Source organism: Lampris incognitus, chromosome 20 (assembly GCF_029633865.1).
Source record: "Lampris incognitus isolate fLamInc1 chromosome 20, fLamInc1.hap2, whole genome shotgun sequence".
NCBI classification, from domain to species: Eukaryota; Metazoa; Chordata; class Actinopteri; order Lampriformes; family Lampridae; genus Lampris; species Lampris incognitus.
Genome location: NC_079230.1, coordinates 4,678,101 through 4,701,924, shown reverse-complemented (window position 1 = coordinate 4,701,924; position 23,824 = coordinate 4,678,101). Strand labels below are relative to the sequence as shown.

General features: G+C 45.0%; 1 protein-coding gene across 2 annotated transcripts; it reads left to right on the top strand.

The window, feature by feature from the left end:
• Nucleotides 1-1,897: 1,897 nt before the first annotated feature.
• LOC130130898 (carcinoembryonic antigen-related cell adhesion molecule 20-like) lies at nucleotides 1,898-22,309 on the top strand. Of its 2 annotated transcripts, none has more exons than XM_056300755.1 (5): nucleotides 1,898-1,956; nucleotides 12,060-12,338; nucleotides 13,256-13,501; nucleotides 17,820-18,002; nucleotides 22,200-22,309. In XM_056300755.1, exons 1-5 carry the CDS (start codon nucleotides 1,926-1,928, stop codon nucleotides 22,265-22,267), a joined length of 807 nt encoding a protein of 268 aa, XP_056156730.1. In that variant the 5' UTR covers nucleotides 1,898-1,925; the 3' UTR covers nucleotides 22,268-22,309. The 2 variants fall into 2 exon arrangements, with proteins under 2 accessions (XP_056156730.1, XP_056156731.1); XM_056300756.1 differs by having other exon boundaries at nucleotides 1,901-1,956; nucleotides 12,065-12,338.
• Nucleotides 22,310-23,824: the final 1,515 nt, after the last annotated feature.

Sequence of the window (23,824 nt, the reverse complement as noted above, 5' to 3'; positions counted from 1 at the left end):
CTCCCCTACTTCCTTGCTGCTCTACCTGGTAGTACAATGTGGTCGCTGAAGTGTAGAGCGCCACCCAGCGGATGACCTCAGAATCAGAATCGTCTTTATTGGCCAAGGACGTTTGCACGTCCAAGGAGTTTGGCTCCGATTTAGTGGCTCTCGATGTACTTACACAGAATAGCAACGCTGTAATCTTCAGTAATATATACAAGGAGGTGAAACCGTCTCTGCGAACTGTAAACAGGAAACAAATAGTGCAAAGAAGTCAAGAGTGCAAGGAGTGCTGAGATAAATAAACGATAAAAAACGTTACTTTATATACATATATTAAGTAGGTGGATTTTCTTATGTACGGTATACAGGCAGTTCAGATATACAGTAGAAAGTGAATTATATTGCACTTTTATTTTAGACTAAAATAAGTACATGTGATTTGTAGGTACAGTGTGGACATTATAGTGTTCTAGGGTTATTGCACAGTGCCACAGTGAGCTAACTGTAATAAGTGTGACCGCGAGGGGATAGAAACTGTTCCTGTGTCTGATGGTTTTGGTGTACAGTATTCTGTGCCATCTACCGGGGGGGAGACGTTGGAACAGGTCGTGTTCAGGGTGTGAGGGGTCTGCAGTGATTTTTCCATGCCCTGACTCTGGAGGCGTACAGGTCCTAGATCAGTGTTTCTCAACCCAGTCCTCAAGGAACCCCTATCCTGCAGATTTTCATTGTAACCCTGCATAGGTAGCTCTGCTTGTACTTACTCAACCGATCATCTCACAGCACTTAATTATGCAAGTTGTGCAACGTCTGACATTCACTGCTGAATTACTACAAACAGGTACCTATTCAGGGTTGCAAAGACAATCTGCAGGATAGGTGAAAAGAAGCGGCTGGTCACTCCACATGTATCAGAGGAGGCATGTGGTAGTCTGTAGCCCTCCCCGGATTGGCAGAGGGGGTGGGGCAGCGACTGGGATGGCTCGGAAGAGTGGGGTAATTGGCCGGATACAATTGGGGGGGGGGATCTTTGGTGGGCACACACATGTCCTCACAGAAGCTGATGTAAGATGTGACAGTGTCAGTTAGTTCGTCCAGGTCTGTAGATGCAGCCTCAAAATCACTCCAGTCAGTGCAGTCAGAGCAGGCCTGCACTGACTGGCGTGTTTTTGAGGCTGCATCTAAAGAGGCCCCTTATGTCACTGTAATGCATCTTATTAATGGCTTTCCAGACGATTTCAAAGACGCATCTTGATTGTTATACTGCTCATTTCATCTGTATCATACAATGCTTTTAATGTCCAGTTGGCAGGCATAACATGACGCGAATGAGCTCCAGTTCAAAAAAACTCCACTATCTGATAGGCTTTTCACTTTCAACTTTTCTAATATATCTTACAGGTCTGTATGGGTAGGCTTACTTGTGTATTTAGCAGATAGATTCTTAAGAAAATCTATATGATAGCTTGATATTTTACTGTTAAATGTCATATAAGTGCAGTTGCGTGATTCCGTTATTGCCAACATCTGCAAACGCATGGAACGTTTTCTTTTTTGCAAGATATCGTAAACCCGTAGCAATAATAGATATGATGATAATCATGATACAGATCACAAACAGAAACGTCTAAATCAGAGACCGATTGCTGACGTATTGCAGTTATCGGCAGAAGACCCTCACTTCACTGAAATGAGTCCGCAGGTCCTGCTGGGGATTTGTAAAGAGCAGTGTAGTGCTAAGCCTACAACTGGCGGTTGGTCCATGATAGTTTGGGCTTAAAGTGTGCCAGGGGCAGATACATAAGGGCAGAAATTAAATGCTTAGACATGAACAGGAAGTGGTAAATCCTTCCTGTGGATATAAACTCTGCCAGACCTCCGTTATCAGTTGTCATCCTGTTCTTTGGTGGCAGCAGCAAAATAACAGTCCGCAAGAACCGATGGAGATAACCCTGCTCTGCCTTGTGCTGTGTAAGTATGTGTTCGTGTGAATGTTTTGAGGCAGTTTTGTTTTTTTCTGGAGAAATGAAGCCGAGTGACGTCAGGTTTGGCAATGAGTGGTTAGTAAGAGACGTAGGGCAATTCTGTGACTTAATGATTCTTTATGCTTATATTTATTTTCCCTTTTACTGCAATTGCTTTTCTTTCTTTTTCCTTTTTATTTCACGTTTTTAAAAATTCAGTTTGTGTTTTTTCATTACATAGAACATTGTTATATTTTAAAAAAGAGAGAGAACGTAGGGCATAGGGTTGACATGGTCATGAAAAACCCGTAAAAGTCAGTACATTTCCCTTGAAGACAGAGCACAGATAGACAGAGAGATATCAACAGAGGAAGTGATACAAGCAATTAAATCCATGCAGAGCAACAAAGCACCAGGTCCGGATGGTTTCACAATTGAAATGTATAAAGAATTTGCTACCAAGCTGGCACCAATACTTAACCTGATGTATCAGGAAATTTTTAACCAACAGAAATTGCCCCAAACTATGATGCAGGCAATCATATCAGTGTTACTTAAAAAAGAAAAAGATCCCCTAATGTGTGGCTCCTACCGTCCTGTAAGCTTGTTGAATTGTGACTACAAAATCCTTACAAAAATCTTGGCCACCCGTATTGAAACTGTTGTCCCAACGGTTGTTAACCCTGATCAAACTGGTTTTATACCAGGCAGGCAGTCATTCTATAACATGCGCCGCCTATTTAATGTACTATACACACCACATTCCGTAGAACAGACAGAAGTAGTGATTTCTTTAGATGCTGAGAAGGCATTTGACCGCATCGAATGGCAATATCTATTTGCTGTTCTAGAAAGGTTTGGCTTTGGTTTCACATTCCTAGCATGGGTTAAAATAATGTATTGCTCACCGACAGCCGCAGTGCGGACGAATAATATTATTTCTGATTATTTTTCACTCCACAGGGGCTGCAGACAGGGCTGCAGCCTCTCTCCTTACTTGTTCGATTTGGCAATTGAGCCACTCGCTATAGCTCTTAGGGCAGAGGATGGCATTAAAGGTATCTCAAGAGGTGGTAAATTGCATAAGGTATCACTTTATGCAGATGACCTGTTGTTATATATATCCAACCCAATAGAATCTATACCAAGACTATTACTTACCCTGGATAACTTTGGTCGCCTGTCAGGTTATAAGATAAATTATTCAAAGAGCTTGCTTTTTCCGATTAACCACACTGATAGAGACTACTCTAGCTTTCCATTCAAACTTGAACATAATGTATTTACATATTTAGGAATCAAAGTCACTCATACAATGAGGAGGTTATATAACCATAACTTTAAAACACTAATAGAACGAACAAAACAAGATTTTAAAAAGTGGTCAACGCTACCAATTTCATTAGCGGGCCGCATTAATATAGTTAAAATGACAGTCTTACCCAGATTTCTCTATCTTTTTCAAATGATTCCCATATTCATACCTAAGACAACTTTTCAACAATTAGATAGATTAATTTCATCATTCATCTGGAACAATTCAAACCTCAGGATGAAGAAAATATACTTGGAGGTCCCTAAGGAGACAGGGGGATTAGGTTTGCCTAACTTTATTTGTTACTACTGGGCTGCGAACATTGTAAAACTTTTACATTGGGCATTTACATATGAGAATCAACAGGGTACAGATTGGGTTCACATGGAACTCTTATCCAATCCTTTACCGATACTCACCTCTCCACTACCACATAATCGTAACATACAAATAACAAACCCAGTGGTTAAAGCTTCACTTAGGATATGGCTCCAGTTTAGGAGGCATTTTGGATTAAAGCATGCTAGCGGTCTTTTTCCAGTAGCAAATAATCAGTTCTTCTTGCCATCTGTGTTAGATAACACATTTCAACTTTGGCATAGAAATGGACTGGTGTTTTTCTGTGATCTATTTAAAGATGGAACATTCACCTCATTTGAAACACTTACCAAAGACCATAACATACCCAGATCCCATTTTTTAGATACCTTCAAATCCGTAGTTTTGCCAAGGAAGTGTTTCCCTCATTTCTGTATCTGCCAACCAGGAGCCAATTAGATGTTATTCTAGAGAAGGATCCCTTTGGGAAAAAACGGGTCTCTATAATTTACACATTGATACAGGGATTGAAACAGATATCCTGGGACAAAACAAAAACTGCATGGGAGAGAGATTTGGGTGTAGAGCTTTCTGAAGAGGCATGGCGGGACAGCTTAACTCGTATTCATACGTCTTCATTGTGTATACGACATGGGTTAATTCAGTTTAAGGTGCTTCACCGTCTTCACTACTCGGGGGACAAGCTTGCCAGAATCTTTCCCACCACAGACCCTAGCTGTCCGAGGTGCAGTCATAGTCCAGCCTCGGTGGGACACATGTTCTGGGCATGCCCCTCCCTCAACACTTACTGGGGACAGATATTTAATGTATTCTCACATATCTGTAAACAGACCATAACCCCCGATTTTCACACAGCCGTCTTTGGCATACCACCCCCTAACTGTAAGGTCACAACTTTGCAGGCAAATGCTCTAGCATTTGCCTCATTACTAGCACGCAGACTTATCCTATTTAACTGGAAGTCAAATAAAGCGCCATCATTTTTGCAGTGGTTGAGGGAGGTGCTGTCCTTTCTACCTTTAGAAAAGCTCCGATATAAAATATGTAAAACCCGCAAAAACTTTACTTTGACCTGGAGTCCTTTCATAGACTTTATTGAAGGGTTTCCCTTTTATTGAATGTACTTTTTATTTACCTGGTTGTAACGAAAATACTTATAGATATATGTGTACAACTTTATATTTTCTTCAAAAATATGGTTATTATGTGGAATTGGAATAAGAAATCCCTGCGTAGTCCTTTTTTTTTTTGAGCCTTGGGGGGGAGGGGGGATTCCTGCATGTTTATTTTTGTTGTTGTTGTTGTTGTTGTTCGTGTGCTTTGTATACCTGTTCCAAAAAAACTTGAAAATTGGAAAATAAAGTTTATAAAAATTTTTAAAAAAGTCAGTACATTTAAAAATACAATTTCCAGGTCCTGGAAAAGTTATGGCAAATTGTAATTTTGTTAGATTTTCCATCGGTCAACGTGTCTGTCAACGCGTCTTCAGATGGACAGGAAGTCAATACGGCTTGTTGCACAAGTTGTTGAGGAGAGTGTCTCTTAAACAGGATTTGAAATGCAGATGGACTTCCACATCATTTGTTGGTTACAAGGAACTCTAAAAAAAAACTTGCCTGTTTTTTTCTGCACTGCTGTAGGTTGGAGGAAGCAATATTTCATTTCATGTACTTCTGCACATGAAATGAAACGACCCGTAACGTGTTCCTTGTTCCTTATTCCTGTTTTTTTTCTGTCATGGAAATGAAGCTGGAAGTCATGGTAACCGTTGGTGAAAAAGTGTATGGACTCTGAGGGCAACAAGGGTCCCCAAAAGTGAAGTAATGCTCATAGTGTCTATAAATGGTCCCAGTAACAGTAGAAATATTTTTTTGTAATTGATAATTATTTTGTAATAATCATTGGTACAGTCTGTGTATCTTTTTTAGGAATAAAATCAAAAAAGTGCTCTACTCAAGACGTTGAAAGAATAATACTGTAGATGAAAGCCCAGGGCCATCAAAAATACAATGAAATGTTAAATCAAGTTTATAGAAGCAAGAAGAAAATACAGGATATTATAGAATACCAGAGTGGTAGTTATTGTTTTTCCCTCCTCGTAAACTGGTCATGGATTGTAAATGAACAATGACCTTTTATCATTAGTGCTTATAGAGCTGAGACGGTGTGTTCGTTCATGAAGAAGTAGAGCCTCTGCGATGTCACGTGAGGTTAAACCAGCTGTTTTATTGGAAAGTAGTCAGCAGCGCCTGCAAACTTACTCAGAAATCAGTGGGGAGCCAGTGTGCATTGAAAACAACAAGTCAAGTGGCTTCCGGTTTGACGAGTCACTGATTTTTGGATTAGCAGGAATAGAGAGATGCAGAAGTCAATACAAGAAGTACAATCATGACTAACTTGTGCCATGTTAGAAGAGGATAATACTACCTCCCATGTAGTAGTAGTACTACTAGTAGCAGCAGCAGTAGCAGTAGTACTAGTTAGCAGCAGCAGCAGTAATAGTAGTGGTAGTAGTAGAAGTAGAAGCAGCAGTAGTAGTAGAAGTAGCAGTAGTAATAGTAGTTGTAGTAGTAGTAGTAGGGGCAGCATGGCTCAGGAGGTAAAGCGGGTTGTCTAGTAATGGGCAGGTCGCTGGTTTGATCCCCAGCTCCTGTGGACAGTGTGTCGAAGTGTCCTTGAGCAAGACACTGAACCCTTAACTGCTCCTGATGAGCAGGTTGGCGCCTTGCATGACAGCCTCCACCATCAGTGTATGAATGTGTGTGTGAATGTGAGGCGTACACTGTAAAGCACTTCGGTCGGTAGGCTAGAAAAACACTATATAAAATGCAGTCCATTTACCATTTATTAGTAGTAGTTGTAGTAGTAGTAATATTAGTGGTAGCAGTAGTAGTAATAAGAGTGGTAGTAGAAATAGCAGTAGAAGTAGTAGCAGTGGTAACAGTAGTAATAGTAGTAATAGTAATAGTAGTAGTAGTCATCGTCATTGGCGGTCACTCGAAGCGAGTATGACTGTCCTCTCCGCTGGGTTATCTCTTTGTGGGTCTTCAGATGGCTTACTAATCCGTGATCCATAAACTTTGATGCAGTGTGGACAGGGGAAAGTGGTGGTGGTTCTTGGTGGTGGTTGATCCTTTTTCTCTCTCCTTGCGGTGATGTCACTTTTTCTCCACAGCACAGTGGAGTTCCATTTCATGACGTGCAGCTCCTTCCTCCACGGAATGCAGTCCATTTACAATTTCTTCCAGGAGCACCTATCCAGTGCAATGTGTCCCTAGTTGCTCGATGTGATGGTGACTTTATTCAGACTGGTCTTGGCATTGTCTTTGAAATGTTTCTTTTGCCCACTGGGAGCTCACTGACCTCCCTTCAGCTGGGAGTACAGGATCTGTTTGGGGAGATGTGTGTTGGACATGCAGATGAAATGGCCTGTCCATTTCATCTGTGCTGCATTATTGTGGTGGTGATACTAGTCATGTTGGCTTCTTCCAGAATGCTGATGTTGGTGCATTTGTCCTTCTAGCTGATCCTCAGGATCTTTCATAAGGATCTTTGGTGATATTGTTCCAGGGCTCTCGGGTGCTTGCTGTAGGTGTTCCATGATTCTGCTCCATACAGCAGGAGAGCAGGAGAACAACAGCTTTTTAGACCAGGTGTTCTGTTTAGGCCTTTAGGACTCAGTCTTCAAAGACTCTTTTCCTGAGTCTGGCATAAGTGCCACTGGCACAACTCAGGTGATGGTTGACCTCAGAGTCGATGTCAGCTTTTGAGGACAGCAGGCTGCTGAGGTAGTTGAAGTGATCAACGTTTTCAATAATTTTGTTGTCCACATTTATGGTGGGCTGGGTAGATGGCTGGTTGGGTGGAGGTTGATATAGGAGCTGGGTCTTCTTGATGTTTAATGCTAGACCCACAGCTCTGTATGCCTTGGCAAAAACATTGAGGATGTCCTGGAGGTCTTCTGCGGAGAGTGCTGTGATGATGATGTCTGCTTACTGAAGCTCCATGATGGTGGTGTTGCTGACTTTGCTCTTGGCCTTGAATCTGTTAAGGTTGAAGAGCCTGCTGTTAGTTCTGTATAGGATTGAGATACCCCATGGCAGATCTTTGCCAATGAGGTGGAGCATGGCAGCAATAAAGATGGCAAACAGGGTGGGTGCGATGATGCATCCCTGTTTGAACCCTGTTTCCACAGTGAAGTGCTCTGATTCAGAGCTGCTGCTGCTGAGTACTCTAACTGGCATACCGTAATGTAGAAGCCTCAATATTCTGATGTATTTGTTAGGGCAGTCTTATCTTGATAGTATGTGCCACAGAGCCTGGTGGTCTACTGAGTCAAAGGTCTATGAAAGCCATGTACAAAGGCTGCCGTTTTTCACGGCATTTTTCCTGGAGTTTGCATGCTATAAATATCATGTCTGCTGTACCTCTGGATGGGCAGAAGCCACACTGAGATTCTGGGAATACTTCCTCAGCCAGTGGTAACAGTTGGTTTGTGAGGACTCGAGTGAGGACTTTTGCCTGTTGTTGACAGAAGTGAGATGCTTCTGTGTTTTCCACATTCCGCCTTGTCCCCTTTCTTGAATATGGCCATTATTAAAGCATCCCTGAGCTCTGAGGGAAGTTCTTGTTTTTCACAGACCTTGAGGAGGAGGGCATGGATGTGATAAAGGAGCTCTGGTCCACCTTCATTTAAGATCTCAGCTGGGATCCTATCTGGATTGGTGGGCTTGTTGTTCTTAAGACTTCTGATGGCATCTTGAATCTCTGTCATGGTGGGAGGTTCCCCAGTGTCTTCTCTGATGGGACTCTGGGAATGTGGCTGGCAATGTCTGGTCCAGCTGTGCTGTTGTGGTTGAGGAGTTCCTGGAAATGCTCCTTCCATCAGGTATTAATGGACTTGTTGTCCTTCAGCAGGTCCTGCCCGTACTTTGAGCGCAGGGGGTTTAAGCCGTGATTGCTTGGGCCATAGACGGCCTTAGGAGTGCTGAAAAAGCCCCTGGTGTCACCCAAGTCTGCCAGTCACTGGATTTCCAGAGCCTTTTCTGTCCACCAAGAGTTCTTAAGCTCCCTCACCCATCTCTGGATGTCCGCCTTGGCTCTGGAGTGAGCCACTCTTTTAGCCTTGCAGGTTACATCATTTTCCCAGGTATGAAAGGCTTTCGTTTTTTGGAGATGAGCTGTTCTATCTCTATGTCATTCTCATCAAACAAGTCCTGGTGTTTTCTGGACTTGTACACAAGGGTGGTTTTGCAGGTGTCGAGGATGGTGGATTTGAGCAAGTCCCAGTGCTTCTCAATGTCATCAGGATACTCCTGTTGGAGGGCTTCCCCAAGACATGCCTGAAGTCGTTGCTGGGTGGCAGTTTCATTCAGGCATTCAAGGTTCAGTCTTGGTCAGATCTGCTTCTTCTGAACCCTCCTCTTCCTCTTGAGTTTGATGGACATCGTGGAGCAGATGAGGCGATGATCTGTCCAGCAGTCATCCGCATCAATCATGGCCCTCGTGATGTTCACGTCACGGCGGTCCCTGGTTCATACAATGACATGGTCAAGGAGATGCCACTGTTTGAAGTGAAACGTCTCCAGGATGCCTTAAATTTATTTTTCTGGCGAAACAGAGTGTTCGTGATGGTGAGGTCGTACTGAGAACATTTGCTAAGAAGCAGAACTCCGTTGGAGTTGATGCTCCCAATGCCTTCCTTTCCTACAGTGCCCTTCCAGAGGTGTTGATCCTGGCCAACCCTGTTGTTGAAGTTTCCTTGGAGAATAATCTTATCCTTCTTGGGGATTCTTGACAGTGTGTAATCTAAGCAGGCATAGAAGGTCTCTTTTACTTCCTCTTCAGTGTCTAAAGCAGGGGCATAGGCACTCAAAATTGTTGCCATCTGGTTATTGGCAAGCACCAGACAGATGGTCATGAGACACTGACTGATTCTCACAGGAAGTTCAGACAGGTGGCTGATGATCAGGTTCCTGATGTCTAATCCAACACCATGGATCCTGGGCTCATCAGCAGCTTTTCCTTTCCAAAAGATAGTGTAGCCAACCTCCTCCTCCTTCAGTTGTCCTTTGTCTGCCCGTTGGGTCTCAGAAAGGGCAGCTATGTCAATCCGGCATCTCTTTGTTTCTCTAGCGATGATCGCAGTCCTCTCCGGTCTGTCACTGGTTGCACTATAATCAGTATGCACACATTCTAGGCTCCAAAGTTCATGTTTTTGTGTTTCTGACCGCATGTAGTGACCCCTCTGGTCATAGTAATCCAATCAGAAGGTTTGAGGCAGACTGTTTTTAGGGCCATTTTCTAGCCCCTTCCCCAGGTGGGGTGAGCAGGGTGGATCCTAAAGACGGCTGCTCAGTCGTGAGTGCAGCTACACAGGGGCTCTTTCTACCTCGTTCCAAGAGCCCAGCGACTGAATCTAGCACACACCGCCTGATGTGCTGGCTCATGACTAGGAGCTTCTGGATCTCACAATCCTTCCCCCATCGCCACTTGCTGGTCACCATATGACTTAATCCGGGATGTTAGGGTGGATTCCCTTTATGGAGGACGCCTGTGCGTGACTTAACATGGGGAGACTGGTGCATAGATAGCCAGCACAGTCCTTGACAGATCTGGGTCAGGATCCAGTGGCATGGAGTCCAAGATGACTGGGAGCCCATCTCTGCTGCAGCCTTCATCCGCTTTCCCAGCCGTTGTGATGCTTTCGTAAAGTCAGCCATCATCTCTGACCGTTGAGGTCTTGGTTGGATTGCTCTTTGTCAGGGACCTCCCCCTTGACCTCACCATGGGTGACCCTACCAGGAGCATAGCTCCAGATGGCATTGCTCTTGGGATCCACGCAAGCTTCTCCACCACGACAAGGTGACAAACCACAGAGAAGGTTAGTAGTAGTAGCATTAGTAGTAGTGGTAGTAGTAGCATTAGTAGTGGTACGATACCAGTATGAAGAAAATACTGAAACATTTTGTCTCCTTTTCTGTGTAGTGCAGACTTTGTTGTTCATCCTTAGAGGACATGCTGCAGGTAACACCACATTTAAGTGTTTTTTTTCCCCGTTCGCCATCATACATACAGCATACAAAAGCACACATCCCTATATGAACACGACAAGTAAGACAACAACAAAAAACCCTGGGCCTTCAGAAACTTTTAAGAAAGAATATTTATACATCTAATAAACCCGCCATGGTTTTTCTTGTGTTCACACCAAACCCGGAGCAGTTTTTTTTCTTTTTTTGCGCGCGATGAGATTACACATAAAGTCACTGCAAAGACGCGAATAGAAAACATCTCCCCACCCCTCCCCAATTGTACTTGGCCCATTACCCTACTCTTCACATCCGGCTTCCCACCCGCACACACACGGCCAATTGTGTCTGTAGAGACGCCCGACCAAGCCGGAAGTAACACGGGGATTCGAACCACCGGACCCCGTGTTGCCAGGCAACGGAATAGACCGCTACGCTACCCGGGCGCGGGGGTTGAAAATAATCAACTAGACGCAGTGTTTCTCAACCGCGGGTCCGCGGACCCCTAGTGGTCCGTGGTGTAATTGCAAGGGGTCCGTGAAAATAAAATATCTTTAAAAAAAGATCCTATGACATTTATAGAAATAGGATTATTTTACTCAAATGTGACTGAGACCTTTATCTACCTAAACTATAAAGGGTAACAGGACTGTTTTCTCTAATTACATCTGTTTCACAAGTGTCATTTATTGTATTTTAATAAGAGATCTCGCTCCCGTTTGCATTGTTAAAAGTTACTGCATAAACATTCTGTTGTTACATATATCTGAAAGTTACTGAATACATATTCTGTGTTGTTACATATATCTGAAAGTTACTGAATACATATTCTGTGTTGTTACATATATCTGAAAGTTACTGAATACATATTCTGTCTTGTTACATATATCTGAAAGTTACTGCATAAGAATTCTGTTTTGTTACATATATCTGAAAGTTACTGCATAAGAATTCTGTTTTGTTAACTATATCCAAGTTACAACTGAAAGCTCTTATCTTTGCCCCCAAAGAGTGAATAAATGCTATAATGCAATTTAAAATGCAGTTTCTACTGTTTCTATCAAATCGCAACCCCCCTCCCCCAAGATCAGGTGGAGGGGTCCTCAGGGTAGATCAAAAATACGCAGGGGGTCCAGGACCCCAAAAAGGTCGAGAACCACTGATTACTAGAGGGAGAAATTCGCGTGACGCTGTGTTGTGAAAGCCTATCAGCGTTGAGATTCTCCTGACGTCACGGACGTCCTGGCGTCCCGTTGAGTCAGGAGACGGAGGACGAGCTGATCGTCGCGGGTTCGCGCACTCGATCCTGCGGCCAAACTCGCGCGAGCAACGCGAATGAAGACAAATGATCCCGCGATCAAACTCGCGCACGCAAAGCGCGGCGAAAATTGTTCTTTTACCGCCCCCCCCCTTCTCTTTCTTTAGATCAGCATCTGGCAGCCTCCATACGAGTTATACCCAGCAGCCGTCAGCTCTTCATGCATGACTCTGTGCAGATGAGCTGTGAGGCGGACTGGAACAGGACCGGATGGACAGTACTGAGGAACACCAGCGTGAAACAACTGCAGAGATGCAAGGTGGACTGGGGATCGCTGAAAAACAACATCTGCTCCATCAGCGCCGCCTACCCATGGAACAGCGGAGCGTACTGGTGCCAGTCCGACTCGGGGGACAGGAGCAGCGTGGTCCATTTGATCGTCCACGGTAGCAATTTTATCCTCACCAGGGCACCCCTCCGCATGCTGGGAAGACCTGGAAATGTATAGGCTTGTTATCCCGTCATGGGAAAATGATCAAATTTATCAAATGTCCTGGAAATGTGATTGAGGTCATTGAAAATAGAAAAGTTGGATTATGAAATCTTGTCCTTACCCACTGAGCTTAAACATAGTTTAGCAATTTTTAGCCGAGATCACATATTTCTATCCATGCGTTGATGTATGCATTTTTGTTAAGATGGGACATCAGTGTGTGAAGTCTGCATTTCATGAGTGTTGAGACTTCCGTTGACGGTTAATACTGAATAATATGGCCTTCTAGCAGTAACGCCTGACATGGATATCCAAGATAAAGTCATGGAAAGTGTCTTGGAAAAGTCCCGGAAGATGATTTCCTGAAAAGATCTGGGAACCCTGCCTCATCTCCAGTGTCCCACCATGCAAACGCCCATATCTGAGCCCATATTTCTTCTGAGTGATGGGATTTCTTGAAATAATGTTTTTCAGATTTTTTTTTTAATATCATTCACTTTTTTGTTGTTGTACTTTGTACTTTGTTGTTTTTGGGGGGCACAGTTGCCCAGTGGTCAGCACTGTTGCCTCACAGCAAGAAGCCCCTAGGTTCGAACCCCAGGCCGTCCCAGGTCCTTTCTGTGTGGAGTTTGCATGTTCTCCCCGTGTCTGCGTGGGTTTCCTCCCACCATCAAAAAGACATGCATGTTAGGGTTAATACTCCTGTCTGTGCCCCTGAGCAAGGCAATGGAAAGAAGAACTGGAGTTGGTCCCCGGGCGCTGCCCACTGCTCCTATACAATAGGATGGGTTACATGCAGAGAGTAAATTCCGTTGTGACTGTACAATGACAAAAATAAAGTGGCTTTCTTCTTCTTCCTTCGTTGTTCAGACGGTCCTGTGATCCTGGAGAGTCCCGTCCTTCCTGTGATGGAGGGAGACGATGTGACTCTGCGCTGTAGCACCAAGACGCCTCCTTCCAGTCTCTCAGCTGATTTCTATAAAGATGACATTCTCATCAGGACAGAGTCTACAGGACAGATGACCATCCACCATGTCTCCAAGACTAATGAAGGTCTCTACAAGTGTCAAGTCTCTAATGTGGGAGAGTCACCCGGCAGCCGGATGACTGTGAGAGGTGCTTTTATGACGTCTTCAAACTACCAAAAAGTAAAATGTATATTAATCATGCAATCTTTTCACAATAAAATGGTAAAGAATGGTACATGGGCTACATTTATGTAGCATTTTTCTAGTCTACCAACCTCTCAAAGTGCTTTACAGTGTACGCCTCACATCCACCCATTCACACACACATTCATACACTGATGGTGGAGGCTGCCATGCAAGGTGCCAACCTGCTCATCAGGAGCAGTTAGGGCAGGGTGGGCAGTCTTATCCAGAAAGGGCCAGTGCGGGTGAAGGGTTGTGTTCCAACCAAGCAGTTACACAGCTGATCCCACTAATCAACCAGTAGGGTCTTTGCTGAGGAACTTGATTAGGAGACACCGGTGTGTCTGGGAACGTTCTCATTCATCCAGGTCATGGTTATCCAAAGGAGTTGAATCACGCTCTCTGGAGGAGCCGGGGGTCGAACCAGCAACCTCCCGATTACTAGACGACCCGCTCTACCTCCTGAGCCATGCCGCTTCACAAAGTTGTATAAACTTGGAAGTTGAAAGTTGTATTAGTCTTAACCTTTATACATCCAGCGGCGGTTTACAGAGCACCGGGGTGTTTTCAGCACCAGGCGACACATTCAGATAAAGTCTTGATGCTGCTCAATAATCAAGGTGAGTAAACCAAAGAAGGTTGAATCAGTTGATCTGGACACAACGTTTATTGACAGACACGTTTCATCACTCATCCAAGTGACCTCTTCAGTCTAAACTGACTGCAGGTACCCCCCCCCCCTTATCAACAATACAGTACAATACAGTGCCTTACGACCGAAACCAACGACCAGTTTCTTATGGTGTGACCACTGACCACGTGTACTATTCACCAAGTATTAGGGATTGTTGCAATCACAGCATTGTAAAATGGCGACAGATGTGTAACGACCAAAACCAACGACCAGTTTCATGATCAAATATAGGCGTGCCCATTAACTTGGGGGGTACCTGAATTACTGAGCACGCATCACGACATTTTGACTCATTTCTGCGAGGGTTGCCATACACTTGTGCGTGAGTTCGAGCAAAACGACAGACTACAGGAACCACCCGAGAGTCAACCTCGGGTGCAGACGGAGCGGGATTACGCCCAAGAGCCTGCAAATGAAGTCTTCGGTCAAGGGCCACCGAGCTCACCAGATCCCGCAGAAGGCTCGGAGCCAGCTGCTGAAGGAACGGGTGAGACGAACCAGTTTTACTGTCGACGCTTTGAAGGCCAAACAGGAGCAGCTCCAACGGAGACTCACGTCGCGCCTAGATGAGACCACTTTCCAACGGCGTGATTTCGTCTAGCTCGAAAACCAGGCAGCAAAAGAAGTTCCACCTGCTTGCTGCCTGCACGCCAGAGACATCGGCACACAGAGAGACGGACGCCGATGCGGACAAGTGGGTGAGGACTCTGTCCGACAGACAGCTCACCCGGGCGGAGACTGGCGTCCTTGCTAAGGGGCCGGGTCTTGCCGTCACGCCCAGGGAAACCCCTCTAGTGGAACTGCTCACACAGCCACGGCATGAGAACATCATGGCGGAACCGGAAGTGGAGCCACGGCGGGCGAACGTTTCAGCCTGCCTCAGCGACGCGAAGGCGCCACGCCGTCCAACGCCGGTAGAGACGAGAGGAAAGCTCTCACGAATCTCAGTAAGGACAAGAGCATCCTCATCCTTACGGCGGACAGAGGCAGATGAAACCAGACAGACTATGATGAGCAATGTACGACGTTACTTAGCGACCTAAATACTTATGAGCCCCTGAAACGAGATCCAGGCAGTGGTTACAAGAAAAGGGTGATAACTTATCGGAAGCTGTTAGAACAGGACAATGCTGCTGACAGCAGTTTGCACCACAGATTATACCCAGGGGAAGCTACACCTAGTCTGTGTGGTTTAGCTGAGATACATAAACAGGATGTGCCACTATGACATATTGTTTGTATGATTAACTCAGTGATGTACAACATCTTGAAGTTTCATGCATCTATTCTGAACCCGTTGGTAGGCAGTAATGACCATCACATTCAGAACACTATGGATTTTGTGGATAAGGTGAGGGGCATCATTGTGGAGGAGAATGAAACAATGATCTCTTATGATAAGTCTCTCTTCACGTGCGTTCCTGTTGATGAAGCAGTGGAGGTAGTCCGTATGAAATTACAAAACAACCCCACCCGTAGCAATAGGATCACCCTTAACACTGACCAAGTGTGTCTGCTCCTGAAACTGTGTCTCCAGTCCACGTACTTCACATACAGGGGGCAGTACTATAGGCAGAGGCTTGGGTGTGCTATGGGTTCCCTAGTCTCACCTGTAGTAGCCAACTTGTTTAAGAAGGAAGTGGAAAAAAGCTTTGATGTCCTATCCAGGGACACCACCTAGCCATTGCGTCAGATTTGTGGACGACACCTGGGTTAAAATTAAATCTCAGGATGTAGCACATTTCACCGAACACATGAAGTCTGTGGACACCACATCAAGTTCACCAGGGAGGATGAGGAACATGACAGTTTAGAATTCTTACCCTGAAATTACAGTTGGTGATGGGGGACATCTGATTGTTGATGTTTACTGTAAACCAACACATACTGATCAGTACTTAAGTTTGACTCTCATCATCCACTGGAGCACAAAACTAGGAGTCATCAGGACGCTGGACCACCGAGCTGACAACGTCCCAACCGACACAGCGGTCGGGGAAGGGGAGAAATCCCACATTAAACAGGCCCTGGCTAAGTGTGGTTATCCTAACTGACCGTTTGCCAAAGCCAGGAAGACGCCCAAACAAGCCGCACAAGCCAAACGAAGAGTGGAGAAGGACAACAGCTGCCTAACCCTAAACCAGTGGTGATTCCATATGTGGCGAGAGTGTCGGGAAAGCTGAGACGGTGTTACACCACGTCTCAGTTGCTTTCAAACCCCAAAACACGCTGCGCCAGAAATTGGTCCACCCCAAGGATCAGGGTCCCCCAGCACAAACAGAGCAATATGGTGTACGCTGTTAAGTGCCAGGTGGGTTGCTGTGACTTGTACATTGGGGAAAATAAACAGACGCTGGCCAAGAGGATGACACAACACAGGAGAGCTAACACGTCAGACCAGGACTCCACAGTCTACACCAGCGTTTCCCAACCCAGTCCTCAAGGACCCCCTATCCTGCAGATTTTCATTGTAACCCTGCATAGGGAGCCCTGCTTGTACTTACTCAACCAATCATCTCACAGCACTTAATTATGCAAGGTGTGCAACAGCTGACATAATTCATTGCTGATTGGTTGAATAACTACAAACAGGTACCTATTCAGGGTTGCAAAGAAAATGTGCCGGATAGGGGTTCCTTGAGGACTGGGTTAGGAAACACTGGTCTACACCATCTACACTCTTTCAGGGATGAAGATGTGCACATCCTTGATAGGGAGGAACGATGGTCTGAATGGGGAGTCAAAGAGCCCATCCATGTGAAGAGGGAACAACCATCTCCGAACCGAGGGGGCTAAGAGTACATCTGTCGCCATCTCGCAATGCTGCGATTGCAACAATCCCGAAACCTCTGTGAATAGTACACATGATCAATGGTGACACCCATATTTGCATTTGAAACTGGTTGTTGGTTTCGGTAGTTAGGCACTGTATTGTACTCTATTGTTTATAAGGGTGGGGACACCTGCAGTCAGTTTAGACTGAAGAGGTCACTTAGTTGAGTGATGAAACGTATCTGTCAATAAATGTCGTGTCCAGATGAACTGATTCAACCTTCCTTGATTCAGATAATGCCACTCATTCACAGCAGGGGGTAGACCAGTACAACCATAGTCTTCTACTGATGGTCACTGGGAGCTGTCCCGCAGACCATTTGCTTTGTTTTGGTTTAGCGTACTAGCTAGAGCTAGCACGCTAACTAGCTAACATTTCACAATATCATGTAAATGTATCACAAACACAAAATAGATCCCAGATATAAGCAGCAAATCTGCTATTGACTACACTTCAGACAACAGGAAATAAAATCTGATGTAAACTGACTGAACTAAAACAGTCGTTCTTGGTTTAAATGAGAAGATGGCGTTCGGAATCTGAAAGGTGACGGCACATTTCCACTTTTTGGTTTAATTTACTAATGCTGAATATAAAGCTTCCATGAGGTGGGGTAATTTGTATCAAGAGAGGCATTACTGGTGTGATTTTTCTATTTTGCCCTTGAGGATTTTTTTCTTTTATATTAAGAGTTTTAATTTGACGTTTGTAATTTCTAATGGGCTATAGTATTTTTTTTGGGCTTTATACCAACAGACAGAGACTTCTCTCCGGACTCAACCACACCCCTGAATTTCTCCTTAACCACGCCCTCAGCCCCACCCATGTCTGAACCTCCCTCCCTGTCTGCCTCCAGACTGATGTATCATCTGGTGGTGGCAGCTCCTTACCTGCTGTCAACCATCACGCTGGGCCTCATCTACCTAGCCAGAGCCAGAGGTAACTACAGTCTGTTATGACTATGGGTTCATAAGTACACACATACACACATAAATACGTACATGCATACTTACATCCATACACATGCACACCATATACACACATACATATATACATATATATGTATATATACGAACATCTACAACTCCTACTACTTTAAGCTGCCCCCTATTAGGGGGCGCCACAGCAGATCATCCGTTTCCATCTCTTCCTGTCGTCTGCATCTTCCTCGGTCACACCAACCACCTGCATGTCCTCCCTCACCACATCCATAAACCTCCTCTTTGGCCTTCCTCTTCTCCTCTTCCCTGGCAGCTCCATATTCAGCATCCTTCTCCCAGTATACCCAGCATCTCTCCTCCACACATGTCCAAACCATCTCAATCTTGTCTCTCTTGCTTTGTCTCCAAACTGTCCAACCTGGGCTGTCCCTCTAATATACTCCTTCCTAATCCTGTCCTTCTTCATCACTCCCAGTGAAAATCTTATCATCTTCATCTCTGCCACCTCCAGCTCCACCTCCTGTCTTTTCATTAGTGCCACTGTCTCCAAACCATACAACATAGCTGGTCTCACAACCATCTTGTAAACCTTCCCTTTAACTCTTGCTGGTACCCTTCTGTCACACATCACTCCTGACACTCTTCTCCACCCACTCCACCCTGCCTGCACTCTCTTCTTCACCTCTCTCCTGCACTCCCCGTTACTTTGGACAGTTGACCCCAAGTATTTAAACTCATCCGCCTTCATCACCTCTACTCCTTGCATCCTCACCATTCCACTGTCCTCCCTCTCATTCACGCATAGGTATTCTGTCTTGCTCCTACTGACTTTCATTCCTCTTCTCTCCAGTGCATACCTCCACCTCTCCAGGCTCTCCTCCACCTGCACCCTACTCTCACTACAGATCACAATGTCATCCACAAACACCATCATCCACGGAGACTCCTGCCTGATCTTGTCCGTCAACCTGTCCATCACCACTGCAAACAAGAAAGGGCTCAGAGCCGATCCTTGATGTAGTCCCACCTCCACCTTGAACCCATCTGTCATTCCAACCACACACCTCACCACTGTCACACTGCCCTCATACATATCCTGCACCACTCCTACATACTTCCCTGCAACTCCCGACTCCCTCATACAATACCACACCTCCTCTCTCAGCTCCCTGTCATAGGCTTTCTCTAAATCCACAAAGAGACAATGTAACTCCTTCTGGCCTCCTCTATGGTTCTCCATCAACATTCTCAAAGCAAACATCACATCCGTGGTGCTCTTTCATGGCATGAAACCATACTGCTGCTCGCTGATCATCACCTCTCCTCTTAACCTAGCTTCTATTACTCTTTCCCAAATCTTCATGTTGTGGCTGATCAACTTTATACCTCTGTAGTTACTACAGTTCTGCACATCACCCTTGTTCTTGAAGATCGGTACCAGTATACTTCTTCTCCACTCCTCAGGCATCCTCTCACTTTCCAAAATTGTGTCAAACAATCTAGTTAAAAACCCCACTGCCATCTCTCCTAAACACCTCCATGCCTCCACAGGTATGTCATCAGGACCAACTGCCGTTCCACTCTCATCCTCTTCATAGCTGCCCTCACTTCCTCCTTGCTAATCCACCGCACTTCCTGATTCACTATCCCCACATTATCCAACCTTCTCTCTCATTTTCTTCATTCATCAGCCCCTCAAAGTACTCCTTCCACCTTCTCAACACACTCTCCTTGCTTGTCAGCACATCTCCATCTCTATCCTTCATTGCCCTGACCTGCTGCACATCCTTCCCAGATTGGTCCCTCTCATACAACTCACCATATGCCTTTTCCTTTGCCTTCGCCACCTCTCTCTTCATGCTGCATCTCATTGTACTGCTGTCTACTTTCTTCATCTCTCTATCCCACTTCTTCTTTGTCAACCACTTCCTCTGTGTACTTTGCTGTACTTCCTCATTCCACCACCAAGTCTCCTTGTCTTCCTTCCTCTGTCCTGATGAGACACCAAGTACCTTCCTAGCTGTCTCCCTCACTATTTCTGCAGTGGTTGCCCAGCCATCCGGCAACTCTTCACTACCACCCAGTGCCTGTCTTAACTCCTGCCTGAACTCCACACAACAGCCTTCCTTCTTCAACTTCCACCATTTGATTCTTGACTCTGCCTTCACTCTCTTCCTCTTCTTGGTCTCTAAAGTCATCCTACAGACCACCATCCGATGCTGCCTAGCTACGTTCTCCCCTGTCACCACCTTGCAGTCTCCAATCCCTTTTAGATGGCGCCTCCTACATAATATATAGTCCACCTGTGTGCACTTTCCTCCACTCTTGTACGTCACCCTGTGTTCCTCCCTCTTCTTGAAATATGTATTCACCACAGCCATTTCCATCCTTTTCACAAAATCCACCACCATCTGTCCTTCCACATTCCTCTCCTTGACACCATACCTGCCCATCACCTCCTCATCACCTCTGTTCCCTTCACCAACATGCCCATTGAAGTCCGCTCCAATCACCACCCTCTCCTCCTTTGGCTACCCTCTCCACCACGTCATCCAACTCACTCCAGAATTCTCTTTCACTTCCATCTCACACCCAACTTGCGGGGCATATGCACTGATAACATTCAGCAATACACCTTCGATTTCCAGCTTCATACTCATCACTCTGTCTGACCCTCTCTTCACCTCCAGCACACTCTTGACATACTCTTCCTTCAGAATTACCCCTACCCCATTTCTCCTCCCATTTACACCATGGTAGAAGAGTTTGAACCCATATTCTGTCCTCACAATTGTGTCTGAGCAAGGTTAGACAGATAGCTAACAAAAAGAATCCTCAATAAACCCGACTTCAACAGAGTGGGGCTTTACTGGTTTCAACATTGTAAAACTGAAAATACAAACAAAGGGGTACAGATTACTAAACACATACAGCTTACATGAACTAGCCTTTTAGCATGAGAACATGTGAATGAGAACATTCACAGACATGAAATATAACATGTCACAATTAACAATAACCTTCATTTCTTTAGCGTTATCCAGATATAGACAGCCAGACAATAAACTAGCATGAGAACTTAGCAAACATGAGAACATATGTCAGTTAGCCAGATGCTAGCTAGGGAGCTGTCAGCTTGAATGAGCTTCTGAGTTAGCTAAAATAGGTTAGCTAGCAACGTCAAGACAGCAAGAAACGTCTTCTAGTAATACGCAACTTGACTTACAAAATTGCGTTTTGGAACTAACATGTAAGTGCCGATACTCACACACATATCTACTCCAGGGTTCAAACGAAGAAAAACAGACCGCATGTCACACACACTGCTTGCTGCTTCACAACGAGCCAAACGGACGATGAACAAAATTGACTCTCAGCTGGTGAAACTAACAGTACCTAAAACAACCAATAGAGGGCAGCACACCTAACGTCATAGCAAAACATGGGCAGTTCTGTCGTCTCAAGAGAGCAGGAGGGACTCTTGTTCTAAGTAGAGTTTTTGTGTGTGCATCTCTCACCTGGAAGAGAATCCAGTTAATAAACATCAGAGCAGGTATTCAGTACAGTAATGTAACACCTAGCTGGGGTCAGAACAACCCACCTCTGATACTCCTGGCCTTACTCCCCTTCCACCTGGTCTCTTCCACACACAGTACGCCTACCTTCCTTCTCTCCATCATGTCAGCCAGCTCTCTCCCTTTACCAGTCATAGTGCCAACATTCAAAGTTCTGACTCTCACCTCCACACTCCTACCCTTCCTCCTCTCCCGCTGCCTCTGGACATGCCTTCCCCCTCTCCTTCTCCTTCGCCCAACAGTAGCACAGTTTCCACCGGCACCCTGCTGGTTAACAGTACCGGTGGCGGTTGTTGGTAACCCGGGCCTCAACCGATCCGGTATGTAAATCTGATTTATGATCCGCATATTTGATTTGGCCGAGGTTTTACGCCGGATGCCCTTCCTGACGCAACCCTCCCCATTTATCTGGGCTTGGGACCGGCACCAAGAATGCGCTGGCTTGTGCATCCTCGGTGGCTGGTTTGCATACATACATATGGGCCCGGAATTATTGTCAGCAGTATAGAATATTTGATTGTATGCATGTATGTGTACATATATACATACATAAATACACACATTCATACATATATAATCACATATTCCATACTGATTCTGAATTTACTTTTGTGTTTCAGCTTCTGCGACTGATAAAGAGGCGGGAGTCCATGGTGTCACATTTGATGTCATCATGGAGGTGGAGTAATTCTCAAAACCACAGCTTGGAAGACACACACCCACAAACCCACACACACCCACCCACACTGTGTGAATCAGAGCTGGATTTACACATTTAGTTTCTCAAAAAAAAACAAACCCCAGCAAGCCTCCTTATCTTTCTAACCTCGAGTCTATACCACAAGCGTATCAGACGGGACTTTGACCCGCACGCCACATCCAACAGATATGTTCTGATTTTAATCTATGCCGCTGTCTGCACCGGCTCCATGCAGGTTCGCATGGGTGTAACCGCAAGCTGAAGCGTTTATTTACGCTTCAGGTCTATTTTCCCGACAATACGGGCGTAAACACCAGGTTGATGCCCAGTAAAACGACAATGAATTAATACATTTAATTACGTATTGCAACCTAGGCTATTTGTTATTTTGAACTTAACGGGTTAACTGCAATTTACTATATATTTTGGGGTTTTATCATTATTTCATCATATTTCATTTCATTTCATTATTATTTATTGGGCTCATGGTAATGCACTGCTCCATAGAGAAACGAGCAAATCTTGATCAAACACAACTCAATTTACACATCCCATGATGGAAAAGGAGCAGGGAGAAGAAAACACTATTTTGTCTGCCCCTTACTCAAACATAAGTACCCAACAGAATAGATGGTCTGTCAGTCTGTTACTCAATACATGACATGACATGACATGACATGACATGACATGACATTAGTCATTTAGCTGACGCTTTTATCCAAGGCGACTTACAATAAGTGCATCATTTAAGGTAGGAAATCAGGAGAACTACTAGTCATCAGACGTCGTAAGTGCATCTTCTCTCTAAACAAGCATCTAAGAGAAAAACCAGTGCTAAAGTAAAAGCGCAAGAAAGAGATTTGTTTTAAATGACTGAATACAATAAGTGACTAAGAACTAGTAACAGGGTATGTCTGTGAATGTTCTCATTCATCCAGGTCATGGACATCCAAAGGATTTGAATCGAGTGCAACTGGACTTGGTATATATCCGTGAAGACGTTTCGCCTCTCATCCAAGAGGCTTCCTCAGTTCGTGCCTTTCTGACTAGACCAAGCTAGTCTGACTGGCTGCTGATGAAACTCAGATATTTATCCTCGTTGGAGTCGTTATCAGAGCTAATGATGTCCATGGCTCTTTGTGTTCCGATGTTTACCAACGGCCGTCGTTATCGGAGGTATTGATATGCGTGGCTCTTTGTGATCCTATGTTAAGCAGTGACGGTCGTTGGGGGTGTACGTTTCCTCCTTCCAGGACAGCAACGTACACATTTTGGACAGGGAAGATAGATGGTTTGAAATAGGGGTGAAGGAAGCCATCTATGCGAAACTGGAAAAACCATCCCTCAACAGAGGAGGAGGTCTGCGACACCACCTATCTCCCACTTACAATGCCGTCCTTTCACCTCTACCCAGGAGACTCAAGAAGCCTAGCCTCCAAGAACAACAGTCGGTCACTAACGGCTCCAACGACTCTCATGACCACTGAATGGAGCACTAACGAAGTTGAAACTAACACCTCTAACGACCGTCGCTGCTTAACATCG